The sequence below is a fragment of the Lontra canadensis genome, unplaced genomic scaffold (assembly GCF_010015895.1).
Source record: "Lontra canadensis isolate GAN:19392208 unplaced genomic scaffold, GSC_riverotter_1.0 scaffold42, whole genome shotgun sequence".
Taxonomy (NCBI): Eukaryota; Metazoa; Chordata; class Mammalia; order Carnivora; family Mustelidae; genus Lontra; species Lontra canadensis.
Window position 1 is genome coordinate 16,306,916 of NW_022631036.1, and position 17,293 is coordinate 16,324,208.

The 17,293-nt window shown below is 39.8% G+C and overlaps 1 protein-coding gene across 1 annotated transcript in view; it reads left to right on the top strand.

Annotated features, from left to right (window-relative positions):
• The window catches only part of SNX6 (sorting nexin 6), a 63,719-nt gene that overhangs the window by 17,456 nt on the left and 28,970 nt on the right, over positions 1–17,293 (top strand). Inside the window, exons 6-8 of the mRNA XM_032871295.1 lie at positions 423–546; positions 10,475–10,570; positions 12,483–12,588. Of these exons, the coding sequence (XP_032727186.1) occupies positions 423–546; positions 10,475–10,570; positions 12,483–12,588 (326 nt within the window). The remainder of the gene's footprint in view (positions 1–422; positions 547–10,474; positions 10,571–12,482; positions 12,589–17,293) is intronic.

Sequence of the window (17,293 nt, forward strand, 5' to 3'; positions counted from 1 at the left end):
AAAAATGTGTACTGAGGTTTGGGTTTTATTTTTTGTATACAAGTGTTTAAATGCAGTAATTATCTAGAAATTGAGTCAAAAAGATTGTATCAAATTATTTGTAGTACACTTTCTCTGGAGCTGAAAACAAATCCCTCTGTAGTTACCTTTAACATCAACTTGCATAGGAAGAAAGGTTCATAAAACCTAAAAATATTAACATTTAAATAAAATAAATACTATTAACTAGCATGAAGCCTTTTCAGAGCTGGGTTTTACATATTTTATTAACAGTTCAACTAAAATCTTTGTTTATGTGGATTTTATCTTTATATCTTTAATTTTGCATTCAGTATAATTCAGAGTATTTGTTGAAAAACTTGTTGCAGACGATTTTCTAGTTGATTCAGTGATTTACCTTTAATTTTGTGTATTGTTTCTAGTGAATATTTGGCAATATTCAAGAAGACTGTTGCAATGCATGAGGTGTTCCTATGTCGTGTGGCAGCACATCCTATTTTGAGAAAAGATTTAAATTTTCATGTCTTCTTGGAATATAATCAAGATGTAAGTATTGATTAAAGTAGTGATCAAGGTTTATTTTTAGAGTTACTGGAAAAGGCAAGAAATAGATGACCTCTTTTTGTAACGTTATTATATTTCAAAGCAGTTTAAAATGATACTTTGTAGTGATAATACAGTATTTCAATAGAACTTGAGTAGATTAATTGAAGAAATGAGGGTAAATCATGTTACTACATGGGATATTGATTTTTCATCCTGAATTGTGAACTTCTTAAGAAACAGGGTTATCAATTTGATTGTTTATTAAATTTGAGTTTGGAGTCCTCTGAAGCCCTGTGGGGAATCCCAGCCAGGTGTTAGAGCTAAAGAATTCCAGGTTACTTTAGGATTAATCATTGACTTTTGATCCTTTTAACTGATCTTCTTCAGTGTGATTGCTCCTAATCGTTCCTTCCTCTCTGCGTGAAAACTGTTATAGTGCAAATAGAAAAATTGATGCAATTGAGCTTTAAAGATTTCTTCATTTGTAGTACTGGCAAAAGAATTTTAAAGGGTGGGTGATATGGTTATTGGGATTTATACTTGGATGACAAGATTAACTCATAATTTTAGTAAAAAACAAGTGTAGCATAGTGCTAGTTTGCTTAGAAGTCAACATCAAGATCAAAGAGTTTTGTATATATAAATTTGTCTTTCTGGTTTGGTTTTAGTTGACATGACCATGACAATAAAATGTCCTAAGTCTAGCAGTAGAGAGAACACATTTTTTTTTTAAAGATTTTATTTATTTATTTGACAGAGATCACAAGTAGGCAGAGAGGCAGGCAGAGAGTAGGGGGAAGCAGGCTCCCTGCTGAGCAGAGAGCCCGATGCGGGGCTCGATCCCAGGACCCTGAGATCATGACCTGAGCCGAAGGCAGAGGCCCAACCCACTGAGCCACCCAGGCACCCCAACACATTTTTTAAAAGGGTATGAAGTACCTCAAGATCACAGAAACAGGAGCACCTGGGTGGCTCAGTGTTAAGTGGCTGCCTTTGGTTCAGGTCCTGATCTCAGGATCTTGGGATCAAGCTCTGCATCAGGATTCCTGTTATCAGGAAGCCTGCTTTTCCCTCTCCCACTACCCTTGCTTGTGTTCCTTCTCTTGCTGTCTCTCTTTCTCTGTCAAATATATAAATAAAAAATCTTTAAAAAAAGGAAAAAAGATGACAGAAGCATAGCACTTAAGCATGGGTACTTTCACAAGCATAAATGTGGTGATACTGGTATGTGGTCATTTGTAACTAGGAATTATAAATAATGCTGGCTATATCATGAATTATAAGTGAAAACAGTGGGGCGCCTGGGTGGCTCAGTGGGTTAAGCCTCTACCTTCGGCTCAGGTCATGATCTCAGGGTCCTGGGATCGAGCCCCGCATCAGGCTCTCTGCTCAGCAGGGAGCCTGCTTCTCCTTCTCTCTCTCTCTGCCTGCCTCTCTGCCTACTTGTGATCTCTGTCTATCAAATAAATAAATAAAATCTTTAAAAAAAAAAATAAGTGAAAACAGTTTGTGAGTAGGGTTGCTAAAAGTGATATAGATGCTATCATCAATCTTTTACTGTTATGTGTCTGTTTTTCCTCAACCTTATTTGTGGCCTGGGCCAAAACCTTAATAATAATTGGTAGAGCAGCATAGGTATACTGGCGTGGTATTGTCAGCTCAAGGCCGCTCGTGCTAGAGGAGCCTCATGCTCCACACACACTGTCCCATCGCCAAATCCCTTAGCGCTATCTGAAATTCTGTATCTTTTTTTTTCTTTTTTAAGATTTATTTATTTGAGAGAGAGCGAGAGAGAGAGAGCAGATGCACGAGTAGGGAGTGGAGAGGGGCAAAGGGAGAGTGAGAGAATCTGAAGCAGATCTTGTCATGGGGTTTGATCCCAGGACCCTGAAATGACAACCTGAGCCAAAATCAAGATCTGGACACTGAACTGACTGAGCTACCCTCATGCCCATATATATATCTGTATTTTTTTTTAAGATTTTTATTTATTTATTTGACAGAGAAATCACAAGTAGGCAGAGTGGCAGGCAGAGAGAGAGGGAAGCAGGCTCCCTGCTGAGAGAGAGCAGAGAGCCTGATGCGGGGCTCGATCCCAGGACCCTGGGATGATGACCTGAGCTGAAGGCAGAGGCTTTAACCCACTGAGCCACCCAGGCGCCCCATATCTGTATTTTTTAAATTTTTGTACTTATTATTTGTCTCCTGCTACTAAAATATAGGCTCTCTGGAAGTAAGGCTTTTATTTTTCACCACTGCATCCTGAGCACTTTAGAGCAGTGGCTGACAATTAAGTTATAATAAAATAAGTATTTGTTAAAATGATAAGTGAGTGAGGTGCGCCTGGGTGGCTCAGTCGGTTAAGCATCTGCCTTCTGCTCCTGTTACGATTCCAGCGTCCTAGGATCAAGTCGAGGCGTAAAGCTTCCTGCTTAGTGGAGAGCCTGCTTCTCCCTCTCCCTCTGCCACTCCCCCTGTTTGTGCTCTCTAGCTCTCTCTCAAATGATAAATCTTTTTTTAAAAAAAGATAAGTGAATGAGGGGCGCCTGAGTTGCTCAGTGGGTTAAGCCTCTGCCTTTGGTTCAGGTCATGATCTCAGGGTCCTGGGATGGAGCTCCACGTCGGGCTCTCTGCTCAGCGGAGAGCCTGCTTCCCTCTCTCTCTCTGCCTGCCTCTCTGCCTACTTGTGATCTCTGTCTGTCAAATGAATAAACTCTTTAAAAAAAGAAAAAGGTAAGTGAATGATTATTAATTGTTTAGATCAGCTTTATAAATAGCCTTCAGAGGGGTGCCTGGGTGGCTCAGTAGGTTAAAACCTCTGCCTTCGGCTCGGGTTATGATCCCAGAGTCTTGGGATCAAGCCCCGAATTGGGCTCTCTGCTCAGCAGGGAGCCTGCTTCCTCCTCTCTCTCTGCCTGCCCCTCTGCCTACTTGTGATCTCTATCTGTCAAATAAATAAATAAAATCTTTTTTAAAAAATAAATAAATAAATAGCCTTCAGAAATCTTAGGGTTTCATAAGTTTTCTCCCATCAATGTAGATTTTTTTTCCTCCCAAACTAATACATGCTTAATAGAAATAATGATGTGATATGTTGTAATAACCCTTTTAATATCAGCATATGGTGTTTTGGAGAAACTCTAAAAAGACAAGACAGTGTTTTGCAAATATTCTGTAATAACAGCAGGACACCTGGGTGATGCTCTTGATTTCGGCTCAGGTCATGATCTCAGGGACGTGAGATTAAGCCCTGCATAGGCTCTGTGCCCGGCATGGAATCTCTCTCCTTCTGCCTCCTCCCCAATCCACTCATGTTCTCTCACTCTCTTTCATATAAATAAATAAATCTTTCTAAACTATATAATTAGGGGCACTTGGGCAACTCAGTCGTTGGGTGTCTACCTTCCACTCAGGTCATGATTACAGGGTTCTGGGATCAAGCCCCGCATCTCCCTCTGCTTGACCTCCTCCTCTTTATGTTCCCTTTCTCACTGTGTCTCTCTGTCAAATGAATAAATAAAATTTTAAAAAATAATAAAATATATAATTAATTAATAGCAGTACATTAACAGGTTATAGAAGATCATAGGCCCAAAACTAATAAGTTTTTCTCAGTCTTGTTCTGATGCTGTTTCTCTGATCTTTACTCACTTCACTGGGGCAGGAAAAGCAATCTGTTTGTGCTATTTTGTTACCTCAGTTTTAGAGGGTCATGGGACCAATGAGCTGTTGAAGTGGAACTAGGGTGCTTAAAGTCTAAAAAGGCCATGAGGCATCTGGGAGGGCTAGAAAAGCTTGTTCTAGCTTTTAGTTGTGTGAGAAGTAGTCACTGTTGTAATGACTGCCTTTAGTGTTGCTTTACTTAGATAGCTATATACCTTTCCTCTTTCTACTAGGTATAATCTGAGTCTGCTTAACAGTAGATTAAATATTTAACCTAATTAACACCTTAAGCCCATTCAATTCTTGCTACCTTATCAGTGGCTGCACCCAGGACCCTGCCTCCTGTCTGAGTTCTTAAACTCTAGTATTAACAGATTCCGAGCATAAACAACTCTGTTTTTACCCATTCTTATTTTGGCTGTTCGTTGACTCACTGGTACATCTAAACCCTTGACTTATCCAGCATTTTGACCCTGTTAGCAGCCCTTTTGTCTTTATATCTTTCTCATCTACCCTGGATTGCCTACTCCATTTATAACAAGGTTATGACTTTAGATAGCTCTCTCACATTTTCCATTAAAGCTCATTTTAACTTGCAGCAGTTCTTCTTGATGAGATAAATGACCTTGTTCACTAGGAGGTGAAAGCTAGTCAGAAATCAAATCCTACAACTCCATGTGTCTCCCACAACCTCAACCACGATGGCAGCCACACTCATGTATGAGCTTTTCTTTTCTTTTTTTTTTTTTTTTTTTTAATCCTTTCCAATTTGGACACCCTTTTAATTTCTTTTGCTTGCCTAACTGCCCTGGCTAGGACCTCCGGTACTGTGTAGAACAGAAATGACAAGAGCAGACATCTTCATTTTGTCTCTGATCTTAGGGGGAAAGCATTCATTGTTTCACTGTTAAGTATGATGTTAGCTGTGGGGCTTTCATTGATGCTCTTTATCAAGTTGAAGTTCCCTTTTGTTCCTAGTTTGTTGAGTGTTTTTGTTATGGGAAAGTATAGCTATTGAGATGATGTGGTTTTTGTCCTTTATTCTGTTAATATGATGTCTCACATTGTGCCTTTCCATTTTGATGAAGATACCTTTCTAGCTCTCCTGGATCCCATCTACTTCTGCATCTTTCGGATCTCTTCTAAGTTTTCTTCTTAACTCTGTGACTCCTTCCTAGTCTCCTTCATGAGTTTTTCCCTCCATTTATCTATTCATTTAAATCTCATCCTTCCTAGATTCCTCACTGACTCCTCCAGAAGTTTAGAATTTCCTCTAGGGGTACCTGGGTGTCTCAGCAGTTAAGTTTCCCAACTTTTTTTTTTTTTTTAAGATTTTCTTTATTTATTTGAGAGAGAGAGCACGCGCACACACATGAGCAGGGGTAGGGACAGTGGGAGAGGAAGAAGCAGACTTCCCACTGAGCAGGGAGCCCAATGGTGGGCTCAGTTCTGGGACTCCAGGATCATGACGTGTTCTGAAGGCAGGCACCTAACCAACTAAGCCACCCAGGTGCACCAAGTGTCTAACTCTTCATTTTGGCTCAGGTCGTGATTTCAAGTTCATGAGATGGAGCCCCACATCAGGTTCTGCACCCAGCACGGAGTCTGCTTCTCTCCCTAACCACCCCCCAACTCGCTCTCTTTCTAAAATAAATGAATAAATCCTTAAAAAAAAAAATAAAAGAGTTCCTCTAGCTTTCTAATTCTATAAATTCTCCCTAAGTGATCTCATTGACTCCTGTGGCTGCAGGCACTCTAATATGCTATTAACTTGTAAATCTGTATTAATTCTGAACCCCAGCCCTCTTTATTAAACAGTCTCATGAAAACCTCTATTTAGATGTCCTTTTGGCATTTTACCCTCCGCTGAACTCTTCTTTAAACCCATGCTTCCAGGGCGCCAGGGTGGCTCAGTTGTTAAGCATCTGCCTTCAGCTCAGTTCACAATCTCAGAGTCCTGGGATGGAGCCTCACATAAATCTCCCTCTCCCACTCCCCTGCTTGTGTTCCCTCTCTCATTACGTCTCTCTCTCTGTCAAATAAATTAATAAAATCTTAAAAAAAAAAATAAATCCGTGCTTCCTTTTGTGTTCTCTGTCTCAAAGAAGGTACCACCACCTTCCGATTCCTTAAAACCTAAAAATTACTAAGGCACCTGGGTGTCTCAGTTGAGCAATAGCCTCTTGATTTCGGCATGGGTCATGATCTCAGGGTTGTGGGGTCAGGCCTCATATCGGGCTCTGTGTTCAGCATAGAATCTGCTTGTTCTCTCCCTCTGCTCCTCCACCTGTGCGTGCACTGCACACTAGCTCTCTGTTTCTGTCTCTCAAATAAATAAATCTTATAAATAAATGATTTTTTTTTAGGACTTTATTTATTTATTTGACTGAGACCGAGCACACAACCAGGGGGAGCAGGAGAGGGAGAAGCAGGGAGCCCGATGCAGTACTTGATCAGAGGACCCTGGGATCATGACCTAAGTTGAAGGCATATGGTTAAGGCTAAGCAACGCAGGTGCCCCTAAATAAATAAAATCTTAAAACAGAAACAAAAAACTAAAACCTAAAAATTACTCGTTACTCTTCCTACTCTCTGTTCCTATTAGGGAAACACCATATCCTGTCTGTTTTACTCCCTTACAGTATTAGGAATGTGTCCTCTTCTTTCCTATCACCAGACCTAAAGGTTGGTTCTGACTTTTCTAATTATTGACTGGATTATTTTAGATTTTTAATTTATATTTTTGTCAGAGAGAGCAGGAGCGCAGAGAAATTCGGGCAGAACAGGCAGAGCGAGAAGCAGGTTCCCTGCTGAGCAAGGAGCCCGATGTGGGACTCCATCCCAGGACTCTGGGATCATGACCTGAGCTGAAGGCAGATGCTCAACCAGCTGAGCCACTCAGGCGTCTCTGACTGGATTATTTTAAAGGTTTTTTTTGTTTTGAGAGAGTGAGCGAGCATGCACATAGGCACAGCGGGGGAGAGGGGGAAGGAAAAGGAAAATCTTTTTTAATTTTTTATTTAAAATTCAATTTAATTAACACATACTATATTACTAGTTTCAGAGGTAGAAGCCAGTGATTTATCAGTTGCATGCAACACCCAGTCCTTATTACTTCACATGCCCTCCTTTATGCCCGTTACCCAGTTTCCCCACCCCCCACCTGTCTCCACTCCAGCAATCCTCAGTTTGTTCCCTGTAGTTAAGAGTTGAGAGAGAGGATCTTAAGCGGGTTCTACATTCAATGCAGAGTCAGACACCAGACTCCAATCCATCTTAAGACCCTGACATTATGACCTGAGCCGAAATCTAGACTCCGATGGTCTTAACTGACTAAGGTACCCAGGTGCCCCAGTCCTTGCGTGGATTCTTGAAACGGTCCCTGACTGTTCATTCAGCTTCCAGTCTTACCTTTCTCCTCTCCTAAGTCTGTATTGAGTTCCCTTGGTGTTCTCCTAGTGCCCTGTGGATTTGCTAACATTGTACTACTCACCCCATGGTAAATCATGTGTTTCTCTTTATTCTCCTCTGAACCATAAATTACTCTTAAGAGTCAGCACCACCTAGAGGCATCTGGGTAGCTCAGTTAATTGAGGGCCTTTTTTTTTTTCTTTTAAATTTGAGAGAAAGCATGAGAGGGGGGAGGGTCAGAGGGAGAAGCAGACTCCCTGCTGAGCAGGAAGCCCAATGTGGGACTCAATCCCGATCCCGGGACAGGCGCCCCGAGGGCCTGACTCTTAATTTTGGCTCAGGTCATGGTCTCAAGTTGCTGGGATCCAGCCCTGCATTGGATCCATCCTCAGTAGGGAGCCTACTTGGGATTTTCTCTCTCTCATTCTCCTTCTGCACCTCTTCCAGCTCACGCTCTCTCTTAAGAGCTCGCTCTCAAGTAAATAAATCTTTAAAAAAAAAAATAGTAGGGACCACCTCATAATCATCTTTATATCCTGAACACCTAGCGCAGTGCCTGATTTTATGTACATTTGTCAGTGGTTTATTAAATGAGTGAATTAATGAATTAATCTTAAAAATGCAGTTTAAGAAAACACCCAGCATGTGTTGAGAAGCCTAAAGATAAAGCAGTTTGGAAAGTTTTCATGAAGAGATATATTTTAATGTGGATGTTTAATGATACCTGAATAGAATTTTTGGTAGGAGGAGAGAGAGCATTTCAGGTACAGAGGAGCCTAAAAGTTCAGAGCTTCTTTTGAGAACTGTTTGGAACATAAGGTTCTGTGGGGGTAGGGTGATAGATGGAAAAATAAGTTGAACCAGATTGTTGAAAGTCTTGAATAGGCTTTCAATCTCTAAACATTGTGAAACTCTGTAAAAATTTGAGTAGGGAAGACATGCTCAAAATTTGATTTTGGAAGTCATCAACAGAATGAATTGAATTGAGGAAAAGAGATGTTAACAAGTAGTACAGTATAATAGGCCAGAAATAATAAGGTTTTTCATTAGGACAGTGGGAAAGAAAGGGACAGATTTCAGGCATTTGATGATAGAATTTGAGTTGTGAGAGACAAAAAGAAGTAGATTTTCAAGATTTTTAATGAGAGGTATGGTGTTTAAGGGAATATGTTGAAGAGACTGGCTGGATGGAGGGACCATAGATAGGGATCCAAGAAGAAAAATTTGGAGATTAGATTATAATGAATACTGTCTTAATCTAATGCGGGTTTAGCAGAATCTCCATATAAGGATATGACATAGGCAGTTGGAAATAGGGTCTGAGGTTTAGGAAAGAGCTTAGGGGTAGTAATCATGATTGTGAATCATTTACATAATGTGAACATTGGAGCCATGGCAGTAGATAGGAAAATTAGATGGGATGTTCCATTGTGGCACATCCTGATGTAGCAAGTGGTAAAGTCAAAGAGTTAGCTGCTTCTCAGTTTGTTTGGTTTTTTTTAAACAATTTTATTTATTTATTTGACAGAGAGAGAAAGATCACAAGCAGGCAGAGAGAGAAGAGAAGTAGGCTCCCCGCCGAGCAGAGAGCCTGATGTAGGCCTCGATCCCAGGACCCTGAGACCATGACCTGAGCTGAAGGCAGAGGCTTAACCCACTGAGCCACCCAGGCGCCCTGCTTCTCAGTTTTGCCTTTAGATAACCATTCTTGCCATTTGGGTGTCAACCTTTTGTGTCCCTTATAAGTTGCTAATCTCCAGAGCAGGACAAGACATGATATTTGGATGAGTTCAGAGTGAAGAATTTGCAGAATATGGGGTGCCTGGGTAGCTCAGTAGGTTAAGTATCTACCTTTCAGCTCAGTCATGATCCCAGAGTCGCAGAATTGAGCCCCACATCAGGCTCCCTGCTCGGTGGGGAGTCTACTTCTTCATCTGCCCCTCACCCTGCTCGTTCTCTCATTCTCTCGCAAATAAAATAAATAAAATCTTACCAAAAAAAAAGAATTTGCAGAATGTGTTTTCAAAGCTTTCACAGAGTCATGTGATGGTGTATGACTCCATAAATTTTACATTTTTTTTTAAGATTTTATTTATTTGACAGAGATCACAAGTAGGCAGAGAAGCAGGCGGGGGAGTGGGGGAGCAGACCCCCTGCTGAGCAGAGAGCCTGATGCGGGGCTCAATCCCAGGACCCTGAGATCATGACCTGAGCCAAAGGCATATGCTTAACCCACTGAGCCACCCAGGCGCCCCTAAATTTTATATCTTTAAAGGAACACCTGGATTAAATTTGTAGTTGTCTTTATATATTACTATATATATGATGATAAGGCTACTTGCAATGGGATTATCAGATGTACTTACAAAATTTGAGATAATCTAGGCATTATTGTAGACCACCTGAATCTGAATCTTTGAGAGTGAAGCCAGCCTCCTCTTTAGTACCCTAAAGTTTGAAAGTCACTGATACACATGATGAAATTGCCAATTTACTAAAGTTTAAAAACCAGGATCCTTTTGTGGTTGCCATTTTGATGTCAGAGAATAAAAGAGGTGTTACTTTAAAAAAAGAAAGTATGGGCGCCTGGGTGGCTCAGCGGGTTAAAGCCTCTGCCTTCGGCTCAGGTCATGATCCCAGGGTCCTGGGATCGAGTCCCGCATCGGGCTCTCTGCTCAGCAGGGAGCCTGCTTCCTTCTCTCTCTCTGCCTTCCTCTCTGCCTACTTGTGATCTCTGTCTGTCAAATAAATAAATAAAATCTTTAAAAAAAAATAAATAAAAATAAAAAAAGAAAGTATGACTTTCCATTTGTAATCTAAAAAAATTGTCAACTTAAGTTTACCTTTCTTTCAGCTGAGTGTGAGAGGAAAAAATAAAAAAGAGAAACTTGAAGATTTCTTTAAAAACATGGTAAAATCAGCAGATGGAGTAATTGTTTCGGGAGTAAAGGTAAGATTTTATTTGATTAATAGAGGTAATGGTTTGAGAATCTACTTCTTTTAAGAAGATAGATTGAGATTTCAGATGTGCAGATGACACTGTTGGAGTAAAAGAGAAGTTTGGGCCCCCTGCCCTCGATTCTACTCTTTGGAGAACTTCCTTTTCCCAGGGGTGAGAGATCTGTAGGTCCCAAGGGGATTTACCCACCTGGAGTGCATGCCCCTTACCTCCAAACTAGACCAGGCTTTAGGGATCTGGAGCCCCATATTTCCTTGCCTAAATCTGAAGCCTATTTCCAACTTTTCCTCTTCTGTGGGCCTCTTCTCTGAGTTCATCCTCCAGTGTATGCACTCATGGGTGGTCAGGGGTGACCATGGAACAGCTGGGGAGAGGGCGGGCACGGGGGAGAAGATCAGTGTGCAGGAGAGAATATCCATTTACATACGTATGTGAGGTTTCTCTGGGTGCCTTACAGAACTGCAGGATAGGGCATGAAGAGGGACTGCCTCCATTTGTACATTTGCCCTTGGCCTACAAAATCTTAGGAGCAGACTTGGGTTCAGATGTGGAGTTAGAAGAGCTCCTTTGAGGTTTTAGTCTTGTGGGCGGGGCTGGGGGGGTGCCTGGCTTATTTGGTAGAGCATATGACTCTTGATCTCAGGGTCATGAATTCAAGCCCCATGTTGCGCGTGGAGCTTACAAATAAACAGGCATAATCAAAATTAAAATAAATAATACCCAAGTATTTCTTAATGATGTTCTAAAAATGGTACAAGAATTAATTTATCTAAGACTCTTACCATTAAAAGAAAAAAGTTTATATTACATTATCAAGCAGATACAAAGAAAGATAAATGCTGTTTGTCATCATTGCCTATTTTTATAAATACATCTGAAGTAAAACTTAAGTGGGAATTACTGTTTATTTGATTTATACTTCAGTTTTTCAGAGACAGGTCAGCTGGTCTGTTGACAGTGCTTGTGCCATGGCTACTTTCTAATAAGGACTCCACTTCTTTCATTTTGATGCTACTTATGCATTAATATTGAACATTTTTCTTAGCATTAAGTATAAACCACTATGTGGATTATGATTTTGGTGAAGAAGTAACTAACATTTTTTGAACATTTACAGTGTGTTCGTTGATCCATATTTTGTTTACTCTTCAACCCTACAAGTTGGGTAGTTTTATCCCCATTTTAACAGTTAAGAAAATTTATACACATGAATTACAAATTTTAAAGAAACTTTGTTAGTACCGACTTTTCTTTCCCAAGTTCTGTTAATGTGGATTTGAATTACATCATTTTAGCTGGTGCTTTTTCAAAAAAGCGACTGCTGTTTTAGAAAGGAGGAAAGGATTTTGAATAGTTTTATTTTTAATGTGTATCTGGCTTTGTTTCAAAAAAGATAAAATAATTGCTTCCAGAAGGCTAGTGTGGCCATATTTCCCCAAAGCAGTCAGAGAGGGCTGTAATGACAAAGGCTTGGCAGCCTTCAGGAATGGCTCATAGAATACATAGTAGACCAAGAGAAATAGATTGAGACTTGCCTCTCGTAATTTTTTTCTTTTCAAAAGCAATATATTACTTCCCCTGGCAGTAATGTATCTCTTGGAGAGGCAGGACTGTAGACACAGAATATGAGTAGGAAGGAACACGTTTCAGAGTTCAACATGTGAACATGAACCATTGTGGAAGTATCTAAGCTTTCATCTGCAAAACCATTCCAGATTTCTTCCTGGATAGATAGAAGTGCATGTCTGTATAAAGTCTGAACTTGTTGGTAAAATCATTAGAACATCTTATTAGAGGATAGCTGTGCTGTTTTACTGATATTTTATTATTATAATGGTAAAGTGATTTATGTATTACACTAAAGCAAATAAGTGAAAAATTATATTTTCTTTTGGCCCTATAGGATGTAGATGATTTCTTTGAGCATGAACGAACATTCCTTTTAGAATATCATAACCGAGTTAAGGATGCATCTGCTAAATCTGATAGGATGACAAGATCCCACAAAAGTAAGGTTTTTCTCTGTGGCTAAAGCTTACATTTTTTTTTAATGGAATAATTATAAAGTTATTATGTTACTTAGAGTTTATAAAAGTCTTGATGTAGAACAGTGTTTCTCAAACTGTGGTCTGTGAAGTCTGGACCCTAAGGCTCTTTTTATTTTTAGCAAGTCTGTAAGGTCAAAAAACTATTTTCTTAATAGTCCATGGTGCTTTTTGTATTTTTCACCATGTTAACATTTACACTGATAAAGCAGAAGCCATGGTGGATAAAATTACTGGTGCCTTAGCACAGATTGAGGAGGTGGCATGAAATTGTGCTAAGAGTCACTATATTCTTTCCTGCAGTGCATTTACAATTAGAAAAGAAAAATTCAGTTAAGAATATCTTTGATAGGGTGCCTGGGTGGCTCAGTGGGTTAAGCCTCTGCCTTCAGCTCGGGTCATGATCTCAGGGTCTGGATCGAGATGCATCGGGCTCTCTGCTCAGCAGGGAGCTGCTTTCCGCCCCACCCCCCCACCCCGCCTGCCTCTCTGCCTACTTGTGATCTCTGTCAAATAAAATCTTTAAAAAAAAAAAAAAAAAGAATATATTTGATAAAGCAGTTAAAATTACTAATTGTAATAAGCACTTCCCTAGAGTTCATGTTTTTAATATTCTCAATGGTGAAATGGAAAGTATACATAAAGCACTATGATTCCTTACTGAAGTGTAACAGTCTCTTTAGAAAAGCCCTTTAGTTGCAACTGAATTAGCTGCTTCCACCCCTACCCTCCTACCCCCCCGCCAAAAAAACACCATTTCTAGAGGGTGCCTGGGTGGCTCAATTGGTAAAGTAGCTGCCTTCAGCTGAGGTCAGGATTCCAGGGTCCTCGGATCGACCCCACATCAGGCTCTGTGCTCAGCAGAGAGCCTGCTTCACTCTCTCCCTCTTGCCTGCAGCTCTGCTTACTTGTGCTCTGTATCTCTCTGTCAGTAAATAAATAAAATCTTAAAAAACAAAACAAAAACACCATTTCTACTTGAGAGAACAGCTGACAAACTATAATTATTCAGATTTGAATATTTGATAGACCTTTTCTTAAAAATTAAATGAGTCTGTTACTTTAAGGAAAACAACTGACAGTATTTGTTGACAGTGTTAAAGGTCAAGCTCTCCAGCAATAATTAGAATTTTGGAAAACTTGTATCCATCCTTATGAACTTACTTCACAATAATTGAAGACTTCTCTGAGGAGATTGATAATCATATGTGAATGTGGTATTTTTGATGTTGTTTGTATATATAATGAAGTTTGTCAACATTTTGGAAGATTTGTGTAATAACTCATTGAGCCGATATTTTCTACAGTCCTCCATTCTACCAACTGAGCTATCGGAGGCTCCGCTGAGATGATATTTTCTAAATGATCAAATATATGATGTTACAAAGTCATGTACGTAAAAGATTCATTCAAAGTTCAAGATAGACTGTTTTAACAGCTTTCTTGGGGTATAAGTTGGTATCAGTAAGTTTCATTGTTCAAAGTATACAGTTTGGTAAGTTTTGACATATGTGTAAAATCATCACTACAGGGGTATCTGGGTGGCTCAGCGGGTTGAGCCCTGCCTGCAGCTTGAGTCATAATCTCGGGGTCCTGGGATTGAGCTCTGCATCAGGCTCTTTGCTCAGTGGGGAGCCTGCTTCCCCCCTCTCTCTCTGCCTGCATCTCTGCCTACTTGTGCTCTCTCTGTCAAATAAATAAATAAAATCTTAAAAAAAAAAAATTGGGTACCTGGGTGGCTCAGTGGGTTAAAGCTTCTGCCTTCTGCTCGGGTCATGATCCCGGAGTCCTGGGATGGAGCCCCCGCATCAGGCGCTCTGCTCAGCAGGGAGTTTGCTTCCCCCTCTCTCTCTGCCTGTCTCTCCGCCTACTTGTGATCTTTGTCTGTCAAATAAATAAATAAAGTCTTTTTTAAAAATTTTTTCTAAATCATCACTATAATTAAGATAATAAACATATCCATCACCACCAAAAATTTCCTTACAGCCCTTTGTATTCCCTCCCTTTTCCTCTGTCCACAGGCAACCATTGATCTGCTTTCTGTCTCTGTAGATTAGTTTGCATTTTCTAGAATTTTATATGAATGGAATTATACCATATGTACTTTTTATTATTTGGCTTTAAAATTCAGCAAAGTTATTTTGAGATTCATTGAGTTGTGTGTTTCAAGAGGTCATTCCTTTTTATTGCTGAGTGTTATACTGTTATATGGATATACCACAGTCGTTTATCCATTCAGCTGTTGGTGGACATTTGGGTCATTGCTAGCTTTAGGCTGTTATAAATAAAGCTGACATGAACCATCTATACGCAAGTCTTTGAATGGACATGTGCTTTCATTTCTCTTGGGTAATACCTAAAAGTAGAGTGGCTGGATCATGTGGTAAGTGTATAATTAACTTCTTAAGAAAATGCCAAACTTTCTCCCCAAAATGAAATGATTATACCATTTTACGTTCCTACCAGCTGTACGTGAGAGTTCTAATTGCTCCACATCTTTTCCAACAAGGATACTCAATCTTTTTCCTTTTAGCTGTTCTCATAGTCCTCTCCGTGTGATTTTAATTTGCATTTCACTAATGATTGATAATGTTGAACATCTTTTCTTATGTAAGTCCTCCAGCTTTATTCTTCTTTACCAAAGTTGTTTTGGCTCCTCTAGGTTCTTTATATTTTCATATGGATTTTAGAATCAGCTTGTCACTTTCTACAAAAATGGTGTCTGGATTTTTATTGGGATTATGTAGAATCTGTAGGTCAATTTGGGGAAGATTGACAATATTGATTCTCTGATACATGAATGTAGTGTATTTCTCTACTTACTTAGGTCTTCCTTAAAGTCTCTCAGCAATATTTTATAGCTTTCATTGTACAGATCTTACATACCTTTAGTTAGATTGATCCCTGATTATTTTTGCTGCTGTTGTAAATTACGTGTTTTTTACCCTTTTCCAGTTGTTCTTTGCTAACACATAGAAATACATTGTATTTTCTATATTGATCATATATCTGGCTGTCTTACTAAATAAACTCACTTATTGGTTCCAATAAGTATTTTGTAGATTCCTTCACGTTTTCTACATAGATGATCATCTGATGATAGAAACAGTTATACTTCTTTACAGTTTAGGCTGCATTTATTTATTTTCTTTGCCCCATTATACCAAAGCTGTACCTGTAGCTCCAGTACAGTGTGGATGGAAGTGGTAAGAGCAGCCATCTTTGCCTTCTTCCTTATCTTATGGGGAAGGCATTCATTCTTAAACCATTAATTATGGTGTTTGGTGTAGATTTTTCCTAGATGTTTATCAGGTTGGGGAAACTCTCCTATAAATTGCTAGGTTTTGAAATAAATAAATAAATGAATAAAAATTGCCAGTTTTCTGAGAATGTTTTTCATTTAAGTCAGGAATGAATGTTGGAATTTTATCCGATGTTCTTTTTGCAGTTACAGTGTTGAGATAATCATATTATTTTTCCTATTTTCTATTAGTATGGTTAATTGTATTGATTGATTTTCAAATGTTAAACCAACATTATGTTCTTGGGATAAAGTGTAAGTGATCTTACACAATGGAGTTTAAATGTAATAGAGTTCAGGGATGCCTGGGTGGTTCAGTTGGTTAAGCAGCCAACTCTTTTTTTTTTTTTTTTTTATTTCTTTTCAGTGTTCCAGAATTCATTGTTTATGCACCACACCCAGTGCTCTGTGCAATACGTGCCCTCCATAATACCCACCACCAGGCTCACCCAACCTCCCACCCCGCACCCGTCCAAAACCCTCAGATTGTTTTTCAGAGTCCACAGTCTCTCATGGTTCGTCTCCTCCTCCAATTCCCACCAACTCCCTTCTCCTCTTTATTTCCCCATGTCCTCCATGTTATTTCTTATGCTCCACAAATAATCAAAACCATATGATAATTGACTCTCTCTGCTTGACTTATTTCACTCAGCATAATCTCTTCCAGTCCCGTCCATATTGATACAAAAGTTGGGTATTCATCCTTTCTGATGGAGGCATAATAAATAGTCCATAATAGTCCACATCTTCCTTATCCATTCGTCCATTGAAGGGAATCTTGGTTCTTTCCACAGTTTAGCCACTGTGGCCACTGAAGCAGCCAGGTCTTGATTTCTGCTAAGGTGGTAATCTCAGTGTCCTGGGATCCTTCCTCCATCAGGCTCTCCTTCTGCCCCTCCCCTTACTTGTGCTCTCTCTCTCTCTCTCTCAGATAAATAAATCTTTTTAAAATTAAGCGGTGGCTCGCTGGGTTAAAGCCTCTGCCTTCGGTGCACGTCGTGATCCCAGGGTCCTGGGATCGAGCCCCGCATCGGGTTCTCTGCTCAGCAGGGAGCCTGCTTCCCTTCCTCTCTCTCTGCCTGCCTCTCTGCCTACTTGTGATCTCTGTCTGTCAAATAAATAAATAAAATCATTAAATAAATAAATAAATAAATGGGGGTGCCTGGGTAGCTCAGTCAGTTAAGCATCTGCCTTTGGCTCAGGTCATGGTCACAGGGTTCTGGTATCGAGCCCCACATAGGGTTCGGTGCTTGGCAGGGAGCCGCCTTCTCCCTCTCCTCTGCTGTTCCCCCTGCTTGTGCTCTTTGTGCTCTCTTGCTTTCTCTGTCAAATAAATAAATAAATAACCCAAATAAATAAATAAATAAA